The following is a 24571-nucleotide window of genomic DNA, read 5'->3' as shown; positions in this document are numbered from 1 at the left end:
CCTTTTTTCGAATCTCAAAACTTTCTTCAACGACCGGTCGTTTCCATTTGTTACTGGGGTGTAGTGCTTCCTCGGTTTGCTTCTGTTTGCTGCCGCTGCTCCGTTGTGGGTTGGATCTCTTGCCTTTGGTCCCAACCATTTGTGCTTCCTCCCTTGTCTTCCCTTTGCTGCCAGTGGAAGTGGGTTCGGCCGGAGCTAGTTTTGGAGCCATGGCAGCTTGGTTTGGGGTAGAGGTATTTCGTGGAAATGGACGAGAAGGAAGTAGAACACGGAGGGGTTCAGGGATGGAAGATCGGTTGGCACATGGGTATTTCGTGAAGATAAAGAAGAAGGAGGAGGAATGGGAATGGTTGAGGGACGGTCGACCTTCCTATTTAGTGTAATGAACTTGTAGTTTATTGTTTGATAGGAAATGAACCTGTAGCTTATCAATTCCTATATTTTAAATAAGTTCTCATTTTAGATATATTAAAATTTAATTTGCAACCATATTGATTTTAAAGTTTCCAAAGCGAATTAATTTAATATATAATTGATTGTATAGAAAAATGTTTGGATATACCTTAATTAAAGTACAAGAGGTTTTTTTTATAACAAATTTATATTAAGGAGAATATAATATGAGAACTTTCTTGTAGTAATATAGAATAATTAACTAACCTTTCTCATAACTAGGATGTAGTATGATGATTTTATTAAAATATAGTTAGGTTAATACATTAAAATGTATAATAACAACCATATACTACGATAGCAAATTTTCAATTATTTATGGTTCTAAGGCAAACATTTTCAATAACTACGATATAGCATGATAAGTTAAATAAATTAATGGAACTGAATTTATTAAAAATTTGTCATAAGTATGATATCGTAACATAACTCATTTAAGTAACTAAGTGTAATTAAGTAACGTATCTCATAACTAGGATATAGTATGAGGATTTTATTCCAATATAGTCTAGTTAATATAGTCAAATTTAGCATAACAACCATATACTACGATATGGGCATTTAAATTAATTTATCGTTGTATGACAAGCATTTCGAATAAGTACGATATAGCATGGTAAGTTAATTAAATTAATGTAACTGAATTTATTAAAATTTATCATAAGTATGATATCGTAACATACCTCAATTAAGTAATTAAGTTTAATTAACTAACCTTTCTCATATATAGGATATAGTATGATGCCTTAATTACATATACAACACGTGAATTGATGAAACTCTATACTAAGTATGAAATGGTATGAAAACATAAAGACAATAAATTTATGAAAGAACATTAAGATATGTAAATATTATCAATCAAAGCCAAATCTCCACTTTATATTTTGTTAAGTTAAACATATATCAATTGAAATGGGTGTAATAATCCACATTAGGCTGACTTTCCCTCTTGCCTATAAATGTTGTATTTAATGTCACCTAAAAAATTATGCAAAAAAGGTAACCTTCAACCACCAAATGTACCATTATGGTGGTTGTTTTGCTACATGTGGCAACATATTAAAATATGCAATAACTTCATGCAACAACCACATATAAAAGTTAGTATATATTTGGGAGGCAACATACTCTAAGGAGTCTAGAGAGTGAATGTGGTCTTCTATAAAGTAGAGCATAGCTTACAAAAAACACATCCGGAAGACAATTCTTCAGGTGAAGCTGCAGCTCACTTGCACTTTCCATTTTGAAGGTATGATCATGAACTTCATAAAGATTTGCTATACAAAAGCCATAAAATTTTGAATAAAACTGAATTGCCTCTACTTTCGAAGTGATGGGGAAATTATTTCCAAACCCAAATAACAGGTAATGTAATAATATGTAATGATTTTAAAAAGTGTGGATTGTGATTGTCTAACTTACTTTGTTACTATTTTGCATGAAATGACTTTTAAAATGGTGAATTCATGGGGAAATTACACACGTGTGCAGTGTATACTGGTGGAAGAATTTCTCAACCGGTTGAATTATTTCTCAACCGGTTTGAATGTTTCCTCAGCCGGTAGACACTGGAAAGTGGGAAATTTTTTAAAATAAATACCAATAGGTCGACCCAATTGAAACCGGTCGAATTGCTTATGCCAACTTCCATTAACAAACTTGAGAATGGATGACGTATCTAATTTTGGTTTATCTTCAATCTAATTTACTAGTTCATACTCATTTGACTTTTTTTAATGCATTTATATATAGATTAAATAATTTTAAAATACGTAAGTTTGTATTTAATTTTAAGCCATATATTGTTTGCTTTAATATTTTTCATAAAACAACTAAATATTCCAAAATAATTTGTCTTTTCTTAGTACTTTTTAGGAACCATACATAACCTAATATATTTAAAAACAACAATTTTTATTTTTATTTTTTAGATACTTGTTGGGACAAGCCTAGCGTAATGTATTTTAAAAGTACGACAAAGAAGGGAAAACAGAACGTCAAATCCCGTAGACCTCATTATTTGATCATTTCAAGTCTGTTGAAGAATTGTACTTAAGCAAAACAAAAATTTAAATGTACTACAAAAGAGAATTAAGGAAAAGTTAAACTTATTTTTATAAATATAATATAACAGTGAGGAATATGAATTTGTTGGTTTATGGAGCGTTAGGACCACTTGTTTGGTTTCTTGTATGTTCCAATGGTTGGACCACTTCCTCCTTGAATGTTCCAAATTGTTTGATCCCCACAATAATTAATATGTTTGTTTTTTATTTAGAGGATATATTTAAGAAAATAAAGTATTGTGAAAAATATTAGAATATTTTTATACATTTTAAAAATATACTATATGACTTTATTATAGTAATTATGGTATGCATTGTACATATTGTTAATAATATCAACTTCATTTTATACATATAGAGAGAAATTGAATGTGTAACAAAGAATCATATTTAACTAATAATGAATTTGAAGTAGTATATAAAAATAAAATATTTAGAATCCATTAATTTATAAATTTTCATTTGCATAACCTATTTATTATATTTACCCTATTTTCTCGAAAGCCTTAATTTTTTGAAGAGATTGGGTAAAACAAACACATAAGAAATATGCTTTCGTAACTAAATTTTCAGGTGAGATTAAATAATATAATGGATATGTTATAGCTTTTGATTAATGTTGATTCTTGGGCCTAGGCTTATATGTGGCATATTGTCAAATGAAAACATTGAAAAGGTAAATGCGTTAGACCCATATTTTTAAATATCCTATGCGGACTTTACCGTAAATAATATATCAATCAATATGACAGTGATAGGATAATTTGTTAAGGTATTATGGAGACACTTTTTGACATAATTTATGAAATGTAGGTGATGCAATCGGTGATGGAGAAAACAATCAAGCAGGAGTTTGAAGTGAAAGCGGAGGACGTTGTCAATGACGATGCATATATAGGTGGAACTTACAAGCTGGGTGGAAACGGTTGGGAAGAGAAAGTGTTGAAGGGTATTTCAGTTGAAGAAGTATGCAAAATGCAATTCGCTTGCATAGATGAGGCTGAAACATTTTACAACATGTTAGCAAAACTAACCGGATTTAGTATTCGAAAAGATGATTTGAAGCGAGACAAGAATGGAGATATAATATCTCAAAAGTGGGTGTGTTCCAAAGAAGGACATCGAGCGACAAAGTTTATTGAGAATGACAATCGACAGCGTGAGCCACGATCGTTGACTAGAGTTGGTTGTGAAGCTGCATTTCGTATTGCCTTGAATAGAAAATATGGAAAGTGGATTGTAAAGGAATTTATAGGAGAACATAATCATAATTTGGTCGATCCTATTAGCAGAAAATTCCTTCGCTCTCATCGAACAGTAAGTAATCCAGATAAGGCACAAGTTGATGTTTTGCATCAAGTAGGTGTTAAAACCACACAAATTATAGACTATATGGTCAAACAATCAAGGGGACATGAGCACGTCGGTTTCACACAAAAAGATATATACAATCACGTTGATGCAATGCGTAGAAGTGAAATTAAAGACGGTGATGTAGAAGTGGCATTGGCTTATTTGTGTGGAAAGGCAGAAATGGATTCTTTTTTTTTATATATAAATTCAACATTGATGAAGAAAGTCGACTAGAAAATTTGTTTTGGGCTGATTCAACTGCTCGAATGGATTATGCGTGTTTTGGAGATGTCCTAGCATTTAACACAACCTATAGGACAAATGCCTATAAAAAGCTTCTAGTAGTGTTGGTCGGTGTTAATCATCATCACCAAACTGTTGTATTTGGTTGTGCGTTATTGATAGATGAAAGTGTTGGGACATATGAATGGGTGTTGGAGACATTTCTTGATGCAATGATGAATAAGAAACCCATATCTGTTGTAATCGATGGGGACAAAGCTATGCGTAAGGCAATTAAAAAAGTATTACCCGATACGTGTCATCGATTGTGTTCATGGCATTTGCAACGAAATGCATTCACGAATGTGCATATTAAGGACTTCTCAAGCATCTTTGCAAGGTGCATGTTCATGCGTGGGAATGAAGAAGAATTTGAAAAGATTTGGCATGGAATGGTTGCAAATTTGGGACTTAATGAGAATCGTTGGGTGACCGAGATATATGGGAAACGTAAAAGATGGGCAGAGGCGTATTTACGTGGAAATTTCTTTGGAGGGATGAGAACCACACAAAGGTGTGAGAGTATGAATGCATATCTAAATAGATTCTTAAAAATTCGCTTGCGACTGTATGAGTTTGTACAATAATTTGATAGAGCCATACTGAGAATACGGAAAAACGAGGCAAAGGCAAAGTTCGAGTCGAACAATTTTTCACCCATGCTTTCAACCAAACTATCCATACTTGAAAATCATGCTGCGACGGTATACACGAAAGAATCTTTCCTTAAATTTCGTGAGGAGATGAAAAATGCAGAGTTATTATTTGTGGTAGGTCTTGTAAGTGATCATTCAATGCGGGCATACACATTATCTAAGTTTAGACACCCGAACTTAAATTAGGAAGTACAATTTTGCCCGGATATTGTAACATTAAAATGCTCATGCATGATGTTTGAGTCAATTGGCATCCCATGTTGCCACATGGTGGTTGTTATGAAGGTGGAGCATTTGGAAGAGATTCCTCAGTCATGTATTATGAAGAGGTGGACAAAGTTAGCAAAGGTGTATACAAGATCAGTACCAGTGAATGAGACGGATAACGACATGGATCGGTTTGTACGATATGGTTCATTGAGTTCGATGTGCAACAAGCTCTCCTACTTTGCGTCAGATACGTCATCTTCATTTATAGAGGTGAAAAATGAAATACAAAATTTGACGGCGAGAATGGAGGAACTCTATAACTATAATTTGAAAGGGAAGAAAATAGCAGCAGATGGAGCGACAAGTACTAACCAAGTTCGTGATCCAAATATTGTGAAGACTAAAGGGAATCCAAGCAAAGTGGCAATGAATGTTCAAAAGGGAAGACGATGCAGTCGTTGTAAAAGAGTGGGTCACACAATTCGAAAGTGTCCAGAAGCTACAATCCCTCAAAATGCTCAGCAGGGTTATATGGTATGTCATATTCAATAAAAAATTACCCCTAAGATTAATTTTTGTAGTTGTACTTACATAAATAACTAACATAATTGTTTTGATGGCATTATGAGTACGTAGAAGGAAACTAATTTGTCTTCCTAATGTGACATTCAAATGGAAATGATGCCTTCAACAAATTCATCAGTTGACATTTGTGCAACCGTACATGTATGTACAATAGGCTTGTTATATAATTTCCAAACATTGATAACATCTAATTCAATAATAATTGACAACACTTAATTATTGAAAAATGCAGGGAATGTTAGGGGAGCATTTGTCGAATGACCGATCTGACATGTACATAGATTGTGGTAAACTTAATAATGTAAGATTGGGAATAAAGAAACACTTTTGACATGAATTTCAGCTATGCATTATTTAATGATTAGGTTTAATTAATTGGAATGGAATTGGACAGCTGAAAAAAACAATGGAATGTGCATGTGCAGATAGCAGGATTTCAGCAACATGAACAAAATATGACAACATCATGTCAAGGTGGGGATCCAAACAAATATCCAAATGAAAAGGATATGCAACCTTTTTTTTATTCCTTAACGGAGTAAGGGATGGTAGGTATTAAATCAGTATTTATATTAGTTGACGTTATCACTTCCACTAATGTGTACTTTTAACTTAACTATTTCATGAAAAGTTTGAATTTTGATCAAGAGTCAAGTTGATTGATAGAATGCAATATCCTCTACATTTATAATTTAATTGATAACAAGTGATAAAATGATTGGTAAATGGAGAAACCGATTCATTTATATCATGTCGAAAAAAACGGTTAATTATGCGGATTTAATTAAATTCAATTGTGGTTAAAGTTTGACAATTAGGTGGTTATGAGTTAACTATAGGAAAGTAATCAATATGATGTAATTCATATGAAATAGGTAAATTTAGTGATTTTACTCAAAATGGGTAAATCGTAGTTAGGTAATTTGTAATGCCAGTTTCCATCAATTTCAAACCTTTTAATTGAACTTAATGGTACCTTGTCGAATGTTTACGTAGTGAAAAGTTATTGGTACAACTCATACCCTTTTTGTGGACGGTAGTCGTACTCCTAAATTGCACAATAGCATTGCAGGAGGCAACCGGCTGAGATTTGGCCTCAACCGGTTGCCACTGGTTAAAAATACCCTCAACCGGTTGAGCAAATTCCTCAATCGGTTGATACCCATCTTCACCCGATTGCCACTGGTTAAAAAACCATCAACCGGTTGAGAAAATTCCTCAACCAGTTTGCTATATTTGTCAACCGGTTCCCACTGGTCAAATCATTCGTCAACCAGTTGAGACAATTTCTTCATTGATCAACCACTTTCCACAACTCAAAAAATTGCTCACTCGCTTTAGAAAAATCTTCAATCACTCAATTGAACGTCGACATCGGGTGATTCTGCATCCAAAATTGTTTGAGGTGGTTGGGACAAATCCTCAACGAGTTCACACTGCATCCATAGGGTCATTATCCATATGAGGAATGTTTTCAACCGGTTGGCATAATGCGTATGCCTATGAAAAGTGGACTTAGCTAAATCGTTGGACTGGTTCTTACCGGCTGAACGTCATTCGTCAACCGGTCTACTAATGTACTAACTATATATTTTTAGCATAGATAAATGAATATTTACAAATCTGATTAGGTTAAAGATCGTACAAAGTCACACATGTCGAACATGAATGATACCAATATATTACAATTTCATTTTGCCTACCATATTGAAAGAAGAGTATTTAGATATTCAAATAAAATGGACTTAATCATTAATAATGTATGGTCATCGAATCACACAACTTCCCAATAAACATGACGATATGTGGAGATGGAAATGATAAATATTAGAAAAATAACAAATATCATAATAATAATTTTTTCATTGCTCGTGTCGACGTCTTTGTACAAACAATAGCCACAATGGTTTGTTTTTCTCTATTTCCCTCGTGTAAAACTAAATCACATGCTATTTCTCGACGTATTTTAACAGAATTACAAAAGTCGGAGCTCGTCATCGAATCACCATTTTTGAATCTCTGCATATGTCTAATGACATGCACTCCACAGTCCCACCTAAGAAAGAGAAAAGAAAAGTAAAACAACTTATTGAATGGTTGTCTAATTATACCTCAGAAAAAGAATATTAATGTGAGTTATGTATTCATACTAACCCATTATCTTGGGTCGGAATCGAAGGAGCCCAATCAATGGAGAATTGGAAGACATCTTTCCCTATGTCATACAGTTTGAAGAACGTTTGACAAAATTCAACCTAATTTATTTTGAAAGTGGTTAATAAATATAGAAGAGAAAAAAAAAACCAAATAAAAAGGAAAACACAAAGCAGAAAGCATACCACTATTTTGACACTCTTAAACCGGAACTCGTCCCGACTCTTTGATCGTAATGAATCGAAAATTTGAATATCAAAGTGTTTGAAGTCAATGACGCACAGATACCAATGACCCGGGCAATCGTCATGCATTGGAATAAATAGCTGTAAAGGTAGGAAAACAATATATATGAGTTGGGCCACAAAAAATATAGTATATTATAGGTGAAAATGATATCTACTCTAAATTTCATATATGCAATTAAACATTACAAATAATTACTAACCTTCTCGCAATCATCCAATTCGCTAATGTACTTACTCACGATGGATGTTTTTCTATTGAAAAAAGGATGAGGACTCCCGCACAAAATCATTTGCTAATAAGAAAACATAATACGAACATTAGTGATTACTACCCAAAAAGTGCTATTTTGCGCCTTTAATTCATTATGTTTTAAGCACTTTTGTGTAGTAGTTCTCCATTTTTATTCCAATTGGCATGTTAAGGACCTAGAAATGACTTCTAATCATATTGGTGGCTAGTTTTAGTGTTTTGACAGCTTTTTGGATCATTAAGACAAGCCAAGTAAAGGAGAGAAGCAAAGAGGAAAAACAGAGGAAAATAGAGTGAAGAAAACAGAGGACAGCAGCTGCAGTCTTCCTTCAAACTTTTGGAGTACTTTCCAAAGTCCATTTTCTACATGCTATATACCATTTCAAAGCTCAGGAAGCCAAAAATCCAACGCTTCAAACCGTGTATGATTTGGAGCTGAAATGAGGAAGATATGGCCTTCGGAAGACAACTGCATCAAGTTGAGAGACAATTTCGCACCTTGCGAAATTGGAACTTCAAAGTGCGAATTTCGCACCAGCCCAAGCAAGTGCGAATTTTGCACCAGCCCAAGAAAATATGTTCTTAGCCTTTTATATGGGGGTTAGTGTTGCTAAAGTTAGAAAAAAACCTTAGTTGGGGGGAGAATATAGTTTGACATACTATAACGGGAAACTAAACACCTTAACACTTAGATTTTTGTGGAAGATTAAGAGTTGGTCCTTTGGGAGTGGAAATTATTTTGATACTCAAATTTGCATAATGCCCACTCTTTGTATGTTGTGATAGGTAAGTTATTTGATGACTCTTGTTGATGATTGAGTTTTATATCCTTGACTTGCCATGTGAGAGTTTGATCCAATCATGCCACTTGATTATTTTTTGGAGTGATCAGCATGATTTTGTAAATTATTATATTATCTATTTTTCTTTCTTTTTATTCCCTTCATTGCTAAGAGACTAGCAATGTGTTAGCTGGGGGGAGTGATTACTACCTAAAAAGTGCTATTTTGCGTCTTTAATTCATTATGTTTTAAGCACTTTTGTGTAGTAGTTCTCCATTTTTATTCCAATTGGCATGTTAAGGACCTAGCAATGACTTCTAATCATATTGGTGGCTAGTTTTAGTGTTTTGACAGCTTTTTTGATCATTAAGACAAGCCAAGTAAAGGAGAGAAGCAAAGAGGAAAAACAGAGGAAAATAGAGGACAGCAGCTGCAGTCTTCCTTTGCACTTTTTGAGTACTTCCCGAAGTCCATTGTCTACATGCTATATACCATTTCAAAGCTCAGGAAGTCAAGAATCCAACGCTTCAAACTGTGTACGATTTGGAGCTGAAATGAGGAAGATATGGCCTTTGTAAGACAACTGCATCAAGCTGAGAGACAATTTCGCACCTTGCGAAATTGGAACTTCAAAGTGCGAATTTCGCACCAGCCCAAGCAAGTGCGAATTTCGCACCAGCCCATGCGACTTTGGTGCAAAATCTCCTCTGTTTTGCCGACTCCACATGAGATCTTTTCTTTTTTATTTTTTGATGTAAATTCCTTTCTTATCCTTTAGCCAATCACAGACTTTGCTTTGTAAAGACTATAAGAGGGATGGAAATCATCTCTCGAAACAACATATGTATATTTTACACTTAGTAAAATAGAGAGATCTCTTTGCTTTCCTTTTCTCTCTACTATTTTCTTTTTCTTGGAAGCCAAACAACCTCTGAGGATGTTTTCCCAGAGGATGAGAGGCTAAACCTTTGGTTTCTTGGAGTGAAGGAAGCTAGGTGAAAAGTCCAGATGCTAAAGTGGAAAACTCTCGTGCATTAAATACAGGTAATTGGAGTTCATAAATGGCTTTTAAATCTAAAGTTTTGCTTTAAATCCCTTAGAATCACTTTGAATGGCCAATACATGATAAACTTTAGGTCTCTGGGGATACTTATTGATAGATCCACATCAGACCATTAGTTATCATGTACAAGCCATTGGAAAGTGGCTTAAGGTGAAGACCCATAGTGTCTAAAGCCATTAATGGAACTTGACTACCATTTCTATTGACTTTTTATGGATTAAATCTTCATTGTTAAACCTATACCGGTTCGGGAAACAACCATCCTTTATGTTGTTGTCCCCAATACGAGAAGAAAAATCCAGAATTTCCCACTTTGCATTCTGAACTTGATCCTAGCAACCTTTAGCTCCGGGAGACTTTCTTTCTTCCATTTTTATCTAGTTCTATGTTAGTTTAGTTCCAAACACCATTTTCAAAACAAATTTTATTTTCTTTTAAACTTTAAGTTTTTGACAAAGGAAATCATCAGATTCAATTTCTAATCTTGAGTATATCACTGGTAGAGTGAAAACCCATCCCAGAGTTCGACCCTAGAGCTGCTATACTATAGTAGTTTTGCTACGCTAGTATGAGGTCATAGGATTTATAAATATTTTTTATTAAAATACCCAACTGGGCACGAATCAATTAGTATATTGTACTTAATATGTAAGTAAACAACAAGAGAAATATGAGCTTACTGAAAATGTCGTGGGAAGATAGCATCTTATACTTCGTATGCCTATGAATTGTCTTTCAAAATAATTTAGCTTTGAGGCTTCTAGATTTATTACCTGTTGTTGAACAGAAACTTCAATAAATTTATTTAACTAATATAGCACGCATTTAATATAAATGAAGTAGGTACTTACAACATCCATCAAATTTTGTCTAGGACGTAAGCACTCAAAATCTCCACGAACTCCATGTTCATGACCAAAGTCAACAAGAAGCTCACTAAAATAATAATATGTTCAAACAAACTTTACTAACTTGGAAGCATATGAAGGCTAAAATTGTAACAACACATCTATGAATGTTCTAGACACGACAAACCTTTTTGACAATGCTCTATTGAAAACATAATCAGCGACAAGAGATTGAAGTACATTGAATGATTGAGTATCCATCACGTCTTCACGAATGGACATGGGGATTGACTAAATCGAAAACAAGACATAATTATTAACTAAATATGTTAAGTATCAAAAATAAGAACAATGATATTAAACTATTTGTATTATACCTCTGATGCTTCACGTTTTACCATCTTCCTTAAATTGTGTACAAACGGAGAGACCTTGAATTTACTTGGTTTCCTCTCCCTTGATGTACGTGTTTTCATAACATGATTAGGATAACCACATAGTGCTCATAATGGTTCCTAATATGGAAAATGCCATTAATATACATCTATTTACTATGTAATGGTTAAGTAGTTGTAAAGAAAATAATTTTTTCTTTTATATGATACATACCTTTCCATAATCTCTTCTACTCCTTTTGATTGGAAATGGTAAAATATTTTGATTTTCGTCTGGAATGATATGCACTTCAATTGATGTAGCACATGCATCTTCATTCTTTTCATTCAAGTCCTCGGTGCATAACTTCTCATTTGACAAAGTGTGAAGATAATGTTCATTCACATTCATATTTTTCGTATCTTCCAAACTTCTCTCGTATGAGAGAATGTCATTCTTCGTTCCTTTCTCGTGCATTCTCAAAGGTTTTCCGCTTGACCTAAGGAAGAGACCTTTCACTGTACTATAATTCTCCTCAAATTTAGCCAAAATTTGATCACAACTACTACTACTTGCACCATAAGCCATATCAATTAGATGTGTCTTTAATTGTTGAAAGGTTTTATCCATCTCCATTAAGTTCCCACCATCAACCTAGTGATATATACGAACGTGATTAATAACATCATAATACAAAGGTTCAATGCTAATATAGATAGTCACGATGAATATTGTAAAACTTACTCGTTTAATAACATCTTTGTTTAGATTGATTACAAATTTCTCATCGTCCTCATTCTCACTCGCCATTGTCGTTGCATTTCCATCAACGCAATCCCTTATCTCATTTTCTATCACCCATATTTTAAGCTACAATATATTCATCAAAATATAATACATATCAGATTTTAAATCACTAAAAACTTAAATCAATAGTAAACGACTTTCAAAACTATAACTTACATTCTCATTTGCATATCCACCAAGTTTTTTCAATCTTCGTTTCCTGTCCAATACTTCATCATCTCCCCAAGCAGTAATCCGAGGAGAAGGTCGAGTATATAGCGGTAGAAATTTCTCTTCAAACGATATATGTTCGTGGTAGAATAACTACGAGTATATTTGACATAGATATATAGTTAGTTCATAAATTATATTAAAACAAAATCGTATTTCACTATGATGTAAATTAATTACAAGGACATTACCATTAAAAACAATAAGCAACCGCAAACCCCACTTTGTTGTTTCTTCTTAAACTCTTCAATCCCGTGCACAAGATAGGACAACACAAATTCTGCCCAATTCATCTTCTTTATTGAATCGATGTCTTCCACAAGATGTAAGAAAGAACGATTCACAAAAAGCTTCATTGTTGGGCACAATAATGCACCCAACACAAATAATACAAAATGAATTTTAAAATCGTTTCCACCCTCTTTATCCTCCCTAATTTGATTTTCTAACATCACTAATGGCAATCACCCTTTTTTATCACAATATTTTTTACATAAATCATTCTTATGGCTAACATCTTTGTTCATGCCAATCTTGAACCCTCTTGCCCTCAATCCCATAATAAATTCAACATCAATGGGGGATAATTTGATACAAGTATTATACAACTTTAAGATATAAGTGTTCGGATTAAAACTATTTATCAACCAAAGACATAACCCATGATCAATTTTCCTACATCGAAGTTGCAAGAGGATACCAAATCCTATTTCTTCTATGGCTGCCTTTTGCTTTGGTTCTAATTTTTCAATCACTCTAATCACTCGCTCGGGGGAGCATCGAGTCTGAAGATATAACTGAAAAGATACACAAACATCAAACATGTTTACATTAATATAATTTCCAACAAATACATAAGTAAAGAAATTAAATATTCATTACAAAAAAAATTACCTTTGGAACCACAACCTTTTGAAGTGAATATTGTTTTGAACTTTCTTTGGACTTTGCCATGAAATTTTCTTTTTCTACTTTTGAAAGTGCATTCCACTTCTTGCCCAATTTTTTCCTCAACTACATTAATTGGTCACATAATTTAAATTCTAATTTTAAAATGTAATTATATTAGACATAGCAATATTACTCCTTACATTATCATTTATCTTCACTCCTTTATCCTTTTCTTTCATCATGGCTAATTGATCGTTACTACAAAACAATTTCAAACAAATTTAACTATAACAACCACAAAAATTACATTAAAAAACATATTATTTTACATATTTCTATTTTCCCTTACTAGTAATGTATCCAAGCACCGATAGGCCTCTTTGGATTTCTAACAACTTCAAGACCATCGCGTTCGCTCCTAAAAATTAAATCAAATCATTTAAGTTAATTTTTATAATATGATTTCAGATATAATAAATCAAACATACTTTCACCGCCACATTATCTCAACATAAGTTTTTTTTCACATTTCAATAAATTTTATATTTATATCTTACTACAATCAATCAAATGCCAATTAAAATACAAATACCATTACAACTACAACATCCTCCCTAAATCTCTTTACATTTAAAATGATGACAAAATTAACATATAAATTTTTTTCAATGTTCAATAATGGATCTAACCACACTCTTTTTCTATAATGTAATCAATCCATAAATCTAACAAAAAACATGAAATATAATGGATACAATATTGTAAAACACATAATTACTACTCACATTTTTTTCCCTTTATATAGAACTCGCCAAGTAATTAGGATACAAGCGCCTTTTGAGTAACAAACAATTGTGTCCTTCTCAGCTTTCTTTTCCTTAGTACTACACGTCCTCTTCTTCTTCTACGTCTTCAATTCGGGTTTTTAAACCATTAAATTTAGAACCTGAAAACACCCTGTAGACCCCCATTCTGGGCTTGCTTTTATGTAGCCATTTTTGACAAGTGTGGCCATCTAGGGTGGCCACGTGTCAATCTCTGGTTGGCTGTTGGGGCACCAGAGTGGTGTTTTTGATGGCCAACCAGAGGTCAACACGTGTCCAAAGAATCTGCAAAAAGCTGCAGATGGTTAAAGGAGCGGGGTGGCCAGCTGCTTGGTCTCTTTCCTGGCCATTGGAGATATTGAAAAAGGAGGGTATCTGCAGAGGTGCGGGCAGCTGCAGGAAATCGTGGTTGCTTTTAGAGGGGCTTTTGGCTGTTGTTTGTAAACAAAAAAGATTTTGGGGAGGAGAACAGAGAATAAGAAGAGGAGGAAGGATTCTTGAGAGGAAACAGCAGAGCTGGGATTTTGGGAGAGAGGAGCTAAAAAGAAAAACAGAGCAGGTTTTCTGGGGAGAAGAAGGGAGCATTGTTTAGGTAGCTAGAGGAGCTTTAGAGGGAAGGCTTGGAGGAGAGATTTTTCTGGAGAGATATTGCAGCGTTTCTGTGAGAACAAGCGGGAGATTGTGAGTAGTAGCAGAGGCTTTGAGAGAGAGGAGATCCCTGAAGCTTAGGGGAAAGCTGCTAGAAAGAGTTATCCAGAGAAGGAAGAGCTGAGACAGAGGGAAGAAAGGGAACGTTCTCAGGTACGTTTGCTAGACCTCATTTTGATTGCCATTAATGTTTCTTTTGGGGTTGCTGTGACCGTGTTGTGACATATCTGCTCCCTGTTCTTCATGTGAGGTTTGATTTAAAATGAGAATTCTTCTTTTGATATCCTTTGTGTGTTTGAGTGAGATCCTTTAATCTCATTCGTATATGGTTTAAATCTCGTTTCCATCTGGTTTCTTTTCCCACCTATGCATAAGCCCTATGGCTTCAATATAAGACGGGCTTGGGTCATTGTTTTCTGGGGATTCATTTTATACTCTGTTTTGGGTCCTTGCTTCATTGTTGTTTACCCTCTATTCTCGGTGGTCACTGGTACGCCCAAGGAGAAGAGTCTTGGCTAGTACTGGTCCTGGTTTGGGTATGGGCACATTTTGTGAATCTGGGAAGATGTCGTTGCATGGCTCAAGGAATCATTGGAATATTCTACTTAGAATGAGGATTGCCATATTCAGGGATGCGGTGAGAGCATAGCACAGTGCCATAACTTGAAAACCCCAATCTAAGATGTCTCTGCAGGGATGAAATCATCTTGAAAGTCCAGTCCGAGGCTCTGTTACAGTCTTTTTCTGAAGCCTAGGTTTGGTGGTCTTCCTCCAAAGCACCTCATTCAGGTAATGGGCATGTTATCCAACTTGAAGAAGAGGTACCAGGTAGAATTGCAGAGAATGAATAGTGGGATTTGTTGGTGAATTACTGGTATTGGTTCCTAAAAGATGAAGGCCATTATTGTGGCAGCTAGCTGTGGGAATGGGTTTTTAATACGTGATTTGATTAGAAATTCAGAAGTTGTGTTGGATGTCCCTGTAAAATCCCGGAAGTCACCTGCTTGTGCTAGAGAATTTCAATTTCCTCCAACTGAAACATGGTCTGATGGAGGTGGGATATACTGATCATGAAGTTGCAGCTCAGCATACCACCAGTCCAGCATCAAGAGATCAAGGGCAAGCCTTGTCTATTTCAATGACAGCCACCATGGACACAATGGGAAACCTTGTTCTGGGGAGCAGCCGCCAAATTTTCTGGATTTGATACAAGTGTAAATGAGTACATACTTGATCCCATATAGGAACGAGCTAGGGCGTTCTTCCTCTCTTTAAAAGAACTGCCTCTGAATGATATCACTTGAAGTAGAGAAGTGAGAGAAGGAGTACACCCTTACATGCCTGATGGCAAACCATTGATTGGACCTGTTCCTGGCTTCTCGAAATCTATTCCTTGCTACTGGACTTGCAGAATTGGTTCTTGAAGAATGATGATTTGCCTAGGATGTGGAAGAGTCTAAAGCTGCAGATCTTGATTCCATCATCCATACAAACCACGCCATTGAGCTTCCTGATTAACTAACAAAATGAGACGTCAGAGCAGTATGTTAATTCATGTGTCAATACCCTTGCCACTGTTTAGGCGCAACATATGCCGGCCAGAGGATGGGGCGCGAGTGTAATCATTTCCAAGGATGGTTAACAGGTCTTGAATTCTGAGAAGGAACTTCTGAATGGGATTTCAAATGTGATGGATTTGAAAATTGTGAAGATGCAGCTGTTCATGTGCTGCAAGTGCATGAAAGTTTCACATATTGCCACCTCCATTTAATCATTTTTCCAGCTATCCTACTCTATCTCTCACTTAACCGTTTTTTTTCTAATTCCACGTCCTTCCTATCCCCAATGCACATACCCATTTTTCATACCCAGTAGACCCGTTTCTCTTCATTACTCATTCCACTAAGCCCATACCCATCCTTTCTAACCTTGCATGCCTTCCACCCTTCCCACTACCTATTCCACCCATGACGCCCATTTCCTCCATTCATTGCACCCATCTGCTACAACCCATTCCACATAGCCATATCCGTTATGCCCACCTTCTCACTACCCGTATATATGCTTCGTAGCCTTCATCCATATTCCCATGCAAATACCTCACTAATCACCACCCTGCTCTCTAATGCTCATCTCACTCATCCAACACTCACTATACCCCCATGCACCATTATCACACCCCATACACACCTGCCATACCCATTTTCCAATTCCACCATTCCACCCGTTCCTCTCACGATTTCACCATCTCTCTTATTTGCCCTCGTCATGCATAAATCCATACGTACCTATCTCCATGAGCCATCTCACCCACCGTTCTTTGTACCCATTTCATCTCTCAACCTCCCACTTTATTCACACCAGAGATGCCACTAATGATGTTTCTCGAAACCCATGCTGCAGCTTTTGATATACCTAATATATCTCCTCCCCATGCCGAGTTATCTGCTGCATATGCACCACTCACCAAGCAAAATGCGTTCTCACGGATTGGACTGAAGTCACCACCTGAACTATAAGCAAGGTTTCCCCGCTAAGTTCCTGGTATCCATTAAGATGGGAAGTTGGCTCAGAATTCCCTTCATGGCAGTCTTGGATATAAGCCACCTTCACAGTCTCTCCTGCTTGCTTCATCAGATGAAAATCTTCTACAGGACTAGTCAGAAATGGTTGATATTCCATTAATTGACTAAGGGTTTATTGGAAATGGCAATCACACATACCTACCATCTAATAGTGTGTCGTCTCTCTTGGAGCCTTCTGCAGACTCTAAGCCTTTTACAGATCAGTCAAACTTACCCTTGGATAGTAATCAGCATATAAATCCCAGTTGGATGAAGCTCCGGTCGAGGATGACAATAGTGATGAAAATCTTAATGAAGACTATGCTATATCTGTTTCTGTGTCCAGTAGAAAGATACAGGAAGACAATTCGGGAGGTGCATCTCTTTTTGATAATGGCTTATGTGAGAACATGGGTTCCTATCAGCCTCACAGGCAACCGTTTGAGCATCATGAAGCCGAAGATGTTGGTGTATCAGTGTCATCAGTGGCCACAAACATGCAGGGACTAACTTTACAGGAGTGTCCCAAGAATGAAACCAGTAAATCCGATGCAAGCTCAGTTAGACAGGCCATGGATCATGGTTTTCCATTGGCTTCAGTGCATTACTCAGGTGCAATTTCTGGGGAGATAAGAAGCAATAGCCTTAAAGCACACGTTCATCTGTATCTTGCTGCACTCAATGGTGATTGGAAAAATGCAAAAGGATTCCTGGAGTCAAATCCACAAACAGCGAGAGTGAGGATCACAAGGCTTTCAGAAACTGCTCTTCATATTGCTGCTATGGCAGGATTTGCATCTGCAAGTGATAGAGGTGTTAGGAGAAGCAGATAAACAGAGTTTTGGTAGGAGGATCAAGCTTTGCTGCCCAGTCAAGATCTACCAGAGCTCAGTACTGGAAGGTTTGAATCAACTTGCGCCTCGCTTAAGAGTCCAGGCAATATCTGATGATTTCTCTGAATGAGAGATTTCTTCTCTGAATGAGCTTAGTATAATTAGTGATGGGGTTCCACAAGAGGACTTTATCAACAGTAAGCTAACTCTGAAGTTGGCTTGAAGGAACTAGGATGCCGCCAACACCTTCTCTGCCCCCATCTCTGTGGTTGTCATTCCCCATATCCTTCCACTTATGCATGGACTGGATGTCCACCTTTAGTATGGCCACCTTTGGGCCATGTGTTTCCTCATCCCCTGTTTTTGAAAATGATTTTCCCAAACTCTATCTTGTAAATAATTTATTGAATTTTGGTTTTCAAATAATTTCAACTCTCCAATCTTTCATCCTTAGAATTTTTAGGTTCCAAAAATTCCATTTTTAATAAAAATTGATTGCCACTTTCTTTCTGGCAAGCCATTTTCACATCTCCTCTATTTTTTAAAATGTTTTAAAATAAGCATGAACCCGATTTCGTAATTCCGAGCGATGGAATTTATGGAATTGGTTCGTGCAAAAATAAACAGGCTTTGGTGGGGGCCCAACATCAAATAAATTTTCATCAAAATAAAACTGAATTTGAGTGAAATGTCATGTGTGCTGATTGATAGTTCTTTATCTGTTTACTGACCCGCGGGCTATATTTTATATTCATTAATTGTGCACTAACCCCATTTCTTGATAGCGCATGGTGGCTCGTTGCTCAGGTACGTACCCACTTTCACTCTAGCCATCTTCTATGCATTGTTCTGTTTCTCATATGTGCATGATCACTCTGAGTATTCATTGATTTCCTCATCATTGCCACGTCAGCTTCATTTTATTAGTAGAGACCCGACTTTAGGGACTTAGAGGGGTGTTACGGTCTTTACCGTACCTTCCCGATAAGTAACCTAACCCCCGAATCCGATCCGGTTTTTCACAGACCGTCTTTTCCAAAATAAGGAGTCGCACTTAGGGTTTTCTTTCTTATTTTGTTTACCCTTTAAAAATAAAACAAAAATAAGTGGCGACTCCAAGTCATTTTCAAATAATCAATAAAAATCAATTTTTCAAATAAAAATCGAGCTCGCCATCGAGTGGGAAACGCATTGAGCCGAAATGCGGGGTCCACACACCCCCTTACACCTCTTAAACAAAATATAAAATATGAAGAAAATACAAGGGTTATGAAGATTCCACTAAAATTCTCCGTGTGAAAGAACCGAAATTCTCCATGTGACAAAATGCAAGGGTAGGGGGGAGAGAAAGCAAAAATTCAGATAATTTACATAAAATCTTCGAGAAGAAGAATCTAGCAGAAAAAAGAGCTGACCTGGACATCGGGAGAAATGAAGTCTAAGACTCGGATCTTGGCACCGACCTCGCCCACAATCCTGAGCTCGCGGTCCTTGAGGGAGACTTCTTTGATGAGGTCAAAGACGTTGGCTTGGAGGAGGTTGGCCCGGTTCACGGCGATGGTGGTCTCCACCCACCTGTGAAGACGTCTTTGATCTCGGTTGACGGCGAAGGTGGTCTCCACCTAGCTGTGGAGACGTCTTTGATAAGGTCTGGGACGTTGGCCTTGAAGAGGTTGGCTCGGTTGAAGCCGACCGTGGTCTTCACCCAGCTGTGGAGAATCAGTGGAGAGAAAAACGGGAAAAGGGAGAGAAAACAAAGATGAGAGCAAAATGAAGTCGGCTATGGAGGATGAGTGAAGATGAGACCACAGGATGAGGGTGGGGAAGAGCCAACAGCTATGGAGGGGAAGAGAGCAAATTATGGGGGAAAAAAGGGAAAAGGAGGAGAGATGGGGGAGAGAACGGGAGGGGGAGGTATCCGGTTTGAAATTTTTTCTTTTTTTCCTTTTCATTTGGATGGCTGAGATTTAATCATTTTCATCCAATGGCTGAAAAAAAATGGAGGCATGGTACCGAAAGAGGTATTGTAGAATTTTCCATAAGTATAACATATCTCATTGGATAAATTATATTAAAATATTATATTCCATTAGAAATTATATCCTAAGATATGCATTTTCAATTCAATGGGATACGAGATCTTAATATATACATATTATATTCTATCATATCCCGCCAACCAAATGTCTAAATATTTTTAGTGGTGTTGTAATATATACATCAATGATTCTAACTAAATTTAAAAAGTAAAACCTATATTATGGTGAATGCCAAGACGTGCAGAAAAATTACATTTTCCTTTTCTCTCTAACTTCTTTTGAAATAAGGAATGGTGTTTCTTTACCAAGAATAAATTAAGAGAAATAGTTACCTATTTTTGCATGTTGTAATCAATATATTTGAAAACTTCATAAATTATATGACACATGAATAAAACTAGCATCTTTAGCTAATTTCCTAGATAGTCACAACCAAAAAAGCAAAAACAAATAGAATAAAACAAAAAGAAGAGGGAAACCCATTTTCTATGGTTAGTTTATAATTGATACTATCAAAGAAAATACCCATAGAGACCTCCAAAAGGCATGTCCAACAAATTTTCTTTCTTTCTTTGCCTTTAGCAATTAAATGAAACAACCTTCAATGTCTAACAGTTGCAACCATCCCATTCAACATCATTTTCTACAGTTGGAAATTGTAAAATGAAGTTTTTGGATCAGAGAATTCTCACCTATCTGTTTGGTAGGTGATGAATGCATGTTAAAGAATTATTCATTTTTGTATCAATTTACTATTTTTTTCATAATTTTTTCCCCTTCAATCATTACCTCATAAAAGTAATTGACAAAAAAAAATTAAATAAATAAATTAAATAAAAATATTTGATTAAAAGGAACGAAATAATCCTCAAATTATGAATCTAACCCTTCTCATATTTTTCTTGAAAAGTAACTCATTTTTTTACATAAATGTCATTTGTCATTTCAAGTTTTTACGTGTAGATTTTAAAAGAAATTATTATTTTTACAAATAATAATAATAATAATAATAATGAAAGCATTTATTGTCCAAATGAGGTCAAAAAATGATGGGAGGTTAAATTTCAAATTTTGGGTTTTTAAAGACCCTTTTAATCAAATAAGCCAAAAAAAAGTGATTCAAATTCAATTTTTTTTCTTTTAATATCTATATATATATATATAATGAAATTCAATGATAAAGGAATAATAGTAGAAAAGAGAAATCAGCCTGTCAATTTCTTTAAACAAAATACAAAACGTCACGTTTCCTATCTTAGCAGGTCTTAATATTAGAATGTAATATAATGCATCTTAAAAAAAAAAAAAAAAAAAAAGCATATTCTGAAACAAAGTCAGAAATTTGAGAATAGTTGGAGAAGGGAGACCAGCGAGAAGATTCGAAGCTGTTGACATGCTTGTTCCCAAAGAAATTGGTTGTATATATACGTATATTGAAAAGGTCAACATTCCCCATATACCGATCATTCAGAGCATCAACCGTAATTCACGCTTCTTCTATCAACCAAGCCATCATCTGTCTCCCCCTCCTTCATATACCATTCATTCAGAGCATTCAATCCTTTGGTTCCTTCACAGCTTCCTCTTCTTTAATGAATTTATTCTGATCAAGGTATGCTTGGTTACATCTTGTTTTCAGTCAATCTTTTGATGCCATATATCTTATGTTAATTTCATTGTTTGGCTATGTTGGAAATATTTGCTTTATTGTTTCATAGTTCATATCAATTGAAGATTAATTTACATGAAACCCCTCAATGAAAAGATGGGTGTTGTGGACTCCCTTTGGTATCATTTTGGTGGATTAAATGGCTAAGATCATTCAAAAAGTTGTTCTTTTGGTATCATTTTTGAGTACTTGAAAAGAGAGGAATCCATGGTTTGATGAGTTTCATTAATTATTGTTGTCATCTGCTGGGTGCAGACTGGTAAAAGCTTCAATAATTTATGGCGACAAAGGGAAAGGATGTTGGCTCGGCAGGGAAGGAGAAGAGGGGCACATCCCCTTCAAAGCCTCTTCAAAGTGGCAGCACCCTCACTAAAAGATGTCCCAAGCCATCCAACCCTGACTCTACTGATAAAGATCTTACATCTGCATCCCAAAAACAAATTCCAAGCTATCTCAGGCCTACCATAAGCTCACAGAATATTAAGAAAGAAGACTCCACCCTTGGCCCCTCTGTCCACAGAAGAAGATCCTTTGACAAGCCTCCATCCCCTTCCCAAATACAGAAAGCACTTCTCTCTCCCAGTGGTAGAGATAGAGCAGTTAGATCTTCTTCTGTGACACCAGCTAAGCCCACTACTGCACCAAAGCCAATCTCAGATAGGACCTCAAAGACACCTAGGGTGGTAAAGTCTCAGCCATCGGTAATAAAATCAACAAGCACAAAGAAGACCTCCAGTAACCCACCCACCAAGAAAGAAGCCAGTGCCTCATCAGCCTCAGAGAAAAAAGCTCCAACCGTTGCTGATACAGGAGACAAACTCAACAATGAATCCGAACAAGAAGATCAGGAATCGTTGGTTCATGTTGTTCAAGAAGTGGAAGTGAAGGATATTGATAATGGGGTAGAAATCCCCTCAGATTCATCACATTTTGATGTTGAAAATAGTACTGAACCTGACGGTGATCAAGATGAGAAGCTCAAGCCTTGTGAAACTTCTACAGTTCCAGAAAATCAAGATTCATCTACAGCAGCCGGCCCTGAAGAAAGCACTGAAGATAAAATTGATGACCAAGAAAGTAAAGATGAAATCAATAGCAGTCAGCCAGAAGAAAACTCTGCAGGTGAGCCTAAGGTAGAAGCCCAAGACAAGCAAGGGGAGGAGGATGCAACTGAAAATCCCATTACAAAGGAAGGGGATGCACCATCTACTGAAGATTCTGGAGATGATCAGAACAAGAACAAGGTTGAGGAGCAAGAGGGTGATGAAGGAAGCCAGAAACATGCTGATGAGGGAAAGCAGGAGCATGTAAATGAGGAAAGACAGAAACATGTTGTTGAGGAACAGAAGCCAGAAGCAGAAAATGTGGCATCAAAGCGACAATCAGCTAACGGGAAGAAGGATTCTCAGGTTTACAATGAAGTTATTGAGGAGACTGCAAGTAAGCTTCTGGAGAAGAGGAAAAACAAAGTGAGAGCACTGGTTGGGGCCTTTGAGACAGTCATATCCTTGCAAGAGCCTGAGGCTGAACATTGAAGTGAAACGACTTCACTTGGAATCAACTTATCCTCCTCAGCTAATTAACATGGATATATGGTTTTTAATGTGAGATTTGATGAGGAACTTTGGTTTGAAAGACATTTCTATCAAATTTGTGCGATATCAGATTTCCAGGATGAAAATCTTTCCAATAATGATGTCATGTGGATGTGGAGGATGCCATATTATACATGTTAGTTAACTTTCCCTGCAATCAGTTTTTTTTGTGTTGTATTAACCACATTCTAATACACGATTGGAACATATAGTAATCTTCAAAAGCTTCTATTTCTTTTCTTATGCTTTCCCTTCTGTCATGTCCTTCCTTTTAATAATGGATGTGGTTTCCTGATAACAGCAGGGATATAGTTTGATGGTTGATCAAATGACATCTACAGCTCTTGTAATTTCTTGTGAAAATAAAGGTATTTATGCCATATGTATATGTTCGAAGAAGAAAATCGGTGAAATTGTTTTGAAGGACGAAACATTAAATAAAATTTGGCTAGCTTGTGTTGGACCCAAGGCTTTGGCTATATCATTTTGGAACTAATTATGTGAGGGTTTGAAAAGTCCTTCATCTATGACGACAGATTTCATATTTTGCTACCATAGTTTTTTTTATGAATGAAGTTGTCAATATTCGTGGTAAAAAAAAAGGGTTATTTGGTTGAAGGGGTCAAAATAACTCACATATTTGCAAGAATAACTCATCCCTTAAAAGGTACAAAAAAGACCCGATTGAGACAAAAATACCCCTCATTTTTCCCTCCAAGACACCTTTACTTTTCCCTCTATTTTATAGCATGTGGTTGAGTTGTATTAATAAAGAACTTAACTATGGTTAAGTTCTTAGTCAAAATTTTCACCTTAACTTGGTTAAGTTCACAGTTAGCATTTTCACTTGAACTTAACAATTGTTGAATTGCATTAACAAATAACTTAACTATGGTTAAGTTGACAATTATAGTTACATTACAAAAATTGTAACTTTGAGTATCAAGTCAAATTCATTCGAAATAACAATTATCTCTCAACAATATATAAACCTATTAGATAGTCAAATTCAAACCCACTACATGGGTAAAATTTTGAAGTAGAATAATTCAGTTGTCATTTTCTCTCGAAACTAATCAATACAAGTATGGGTCAATGAGTTGAATGGATGATCATGCATGGCTTATAATTGATCCTTCAACTCGTCAAGTTGTCTTATAAGC

At 35.8% G+C, this 24571-nt stretch overlaps 2 protein-coding genes and 1 long non-coding RNA gene across 3 annotated transcripts; 2 read left to right on the top strand and 1 right to left on the bottom strand.

Annotated features, from left to right (window-relative positions):
• Positions 1-209: 209 nt before the first annotated feature.
• LOC117930496 (protein FAR1-RELATED SEQUENCE 5-like) lies at positions 210-4744 on the top strand. The gene is made up of 4 exons (XM_034851145.1): positions 210-349; positions 3159-3198; positions 3336-4011; positions 4281-4744. The coding sequence occupies exons 1-4, from the start codon at positions 210-212 to the stop codon at positions 4742-4744; spliced, it is 1320 nt and encodes a 439-aa protein (XP_034707036.1).
• Positions 4745-7433: 2689 nt separating this feature from the next.
• On the bottom strand, positions 7434-8001 carry LOC117931304. The gene is made up of 3 exons (XR_004654017.1): positions 7948-8001; positions 7763-7863; positions 7434-7664 (listed from the first exon to the last, which is right to left on the bottom strand). It is a non-coding gene; the product is annotated as an uncharacterized LOC117931304 (long non-coding RNA).
• Positions 8002-21646: 13645 nt separating this feature from the next.
• On the top strand, positions 21647-23798 carry LOC117929972 (myotubularin-related protein DDB_G0290005-like). Its single transcript, XM_034850416.1, has 2 exons — positions 21647-21756; positions 22069-23798. The coding sequence occupies exon 2, from the start codon at positions 22092-22094 to the stop codon at positions 23346-23348; it is 1257 nt and encodes a 418-aa protein (XP_034706307.1). The 5' UTR covers positions 21647-21756; positions 22069-22091; the 3' UTR covers positions 23349-23798.
• Positions 23799-24571: the final 773 nt, after the last annotated feature.

The sequence above is a fragment of the Vitis riparia genome, chromosome 14 (assembly GCF_004353265.1).
Source record: "Vitis riparia cultivar Riparia Gloire de Montpellier isolate 1030 chromosome 14, EGFV_Vit.rip_1.0, whole genome shotgun sequence".
In the NCBI taxonomy this organism is placed as follows: domain Eukaryota; kingdom Viridiplantae; phylum Streptophyta; class Magnoliopsida; order Vitales; family Vitaceae; genus Vitis; species Vitis riparia.
This window is presented reverse-complemented; position numbering and strand designations above follow the sequence as displayed.

Coding starts and splice junctions, on each gene's coding strand:
- LOC117930496 (XM_034851145.1), top strand. CDS start 210: ATGGCAGCTTGGTTTGGGGTAGAGGTATTTCGTGGAAATGGACGAGAA. Junction 350..3,158: donor AAGGAGGAGGAATGGGAATG/GTTGAGGGACGG, acceptor TCTTGGGCCTAG/GCTTATATGTGGCATATTGT. Junction 4,012..4,280: donor TAGAAGTGAAATTAAAGACG/GTGATGTAGAAG, acceptor CGTTATTGATAG/ATGAAAGTGTTGGGACATAT.
- LOC117929972 (XM_034850416.1), top strand. CDS start 22,092: ATGGCGACAAAGGGAAAGGATGTTGGCTCGGCAGGGAAGGAGAAGAGG.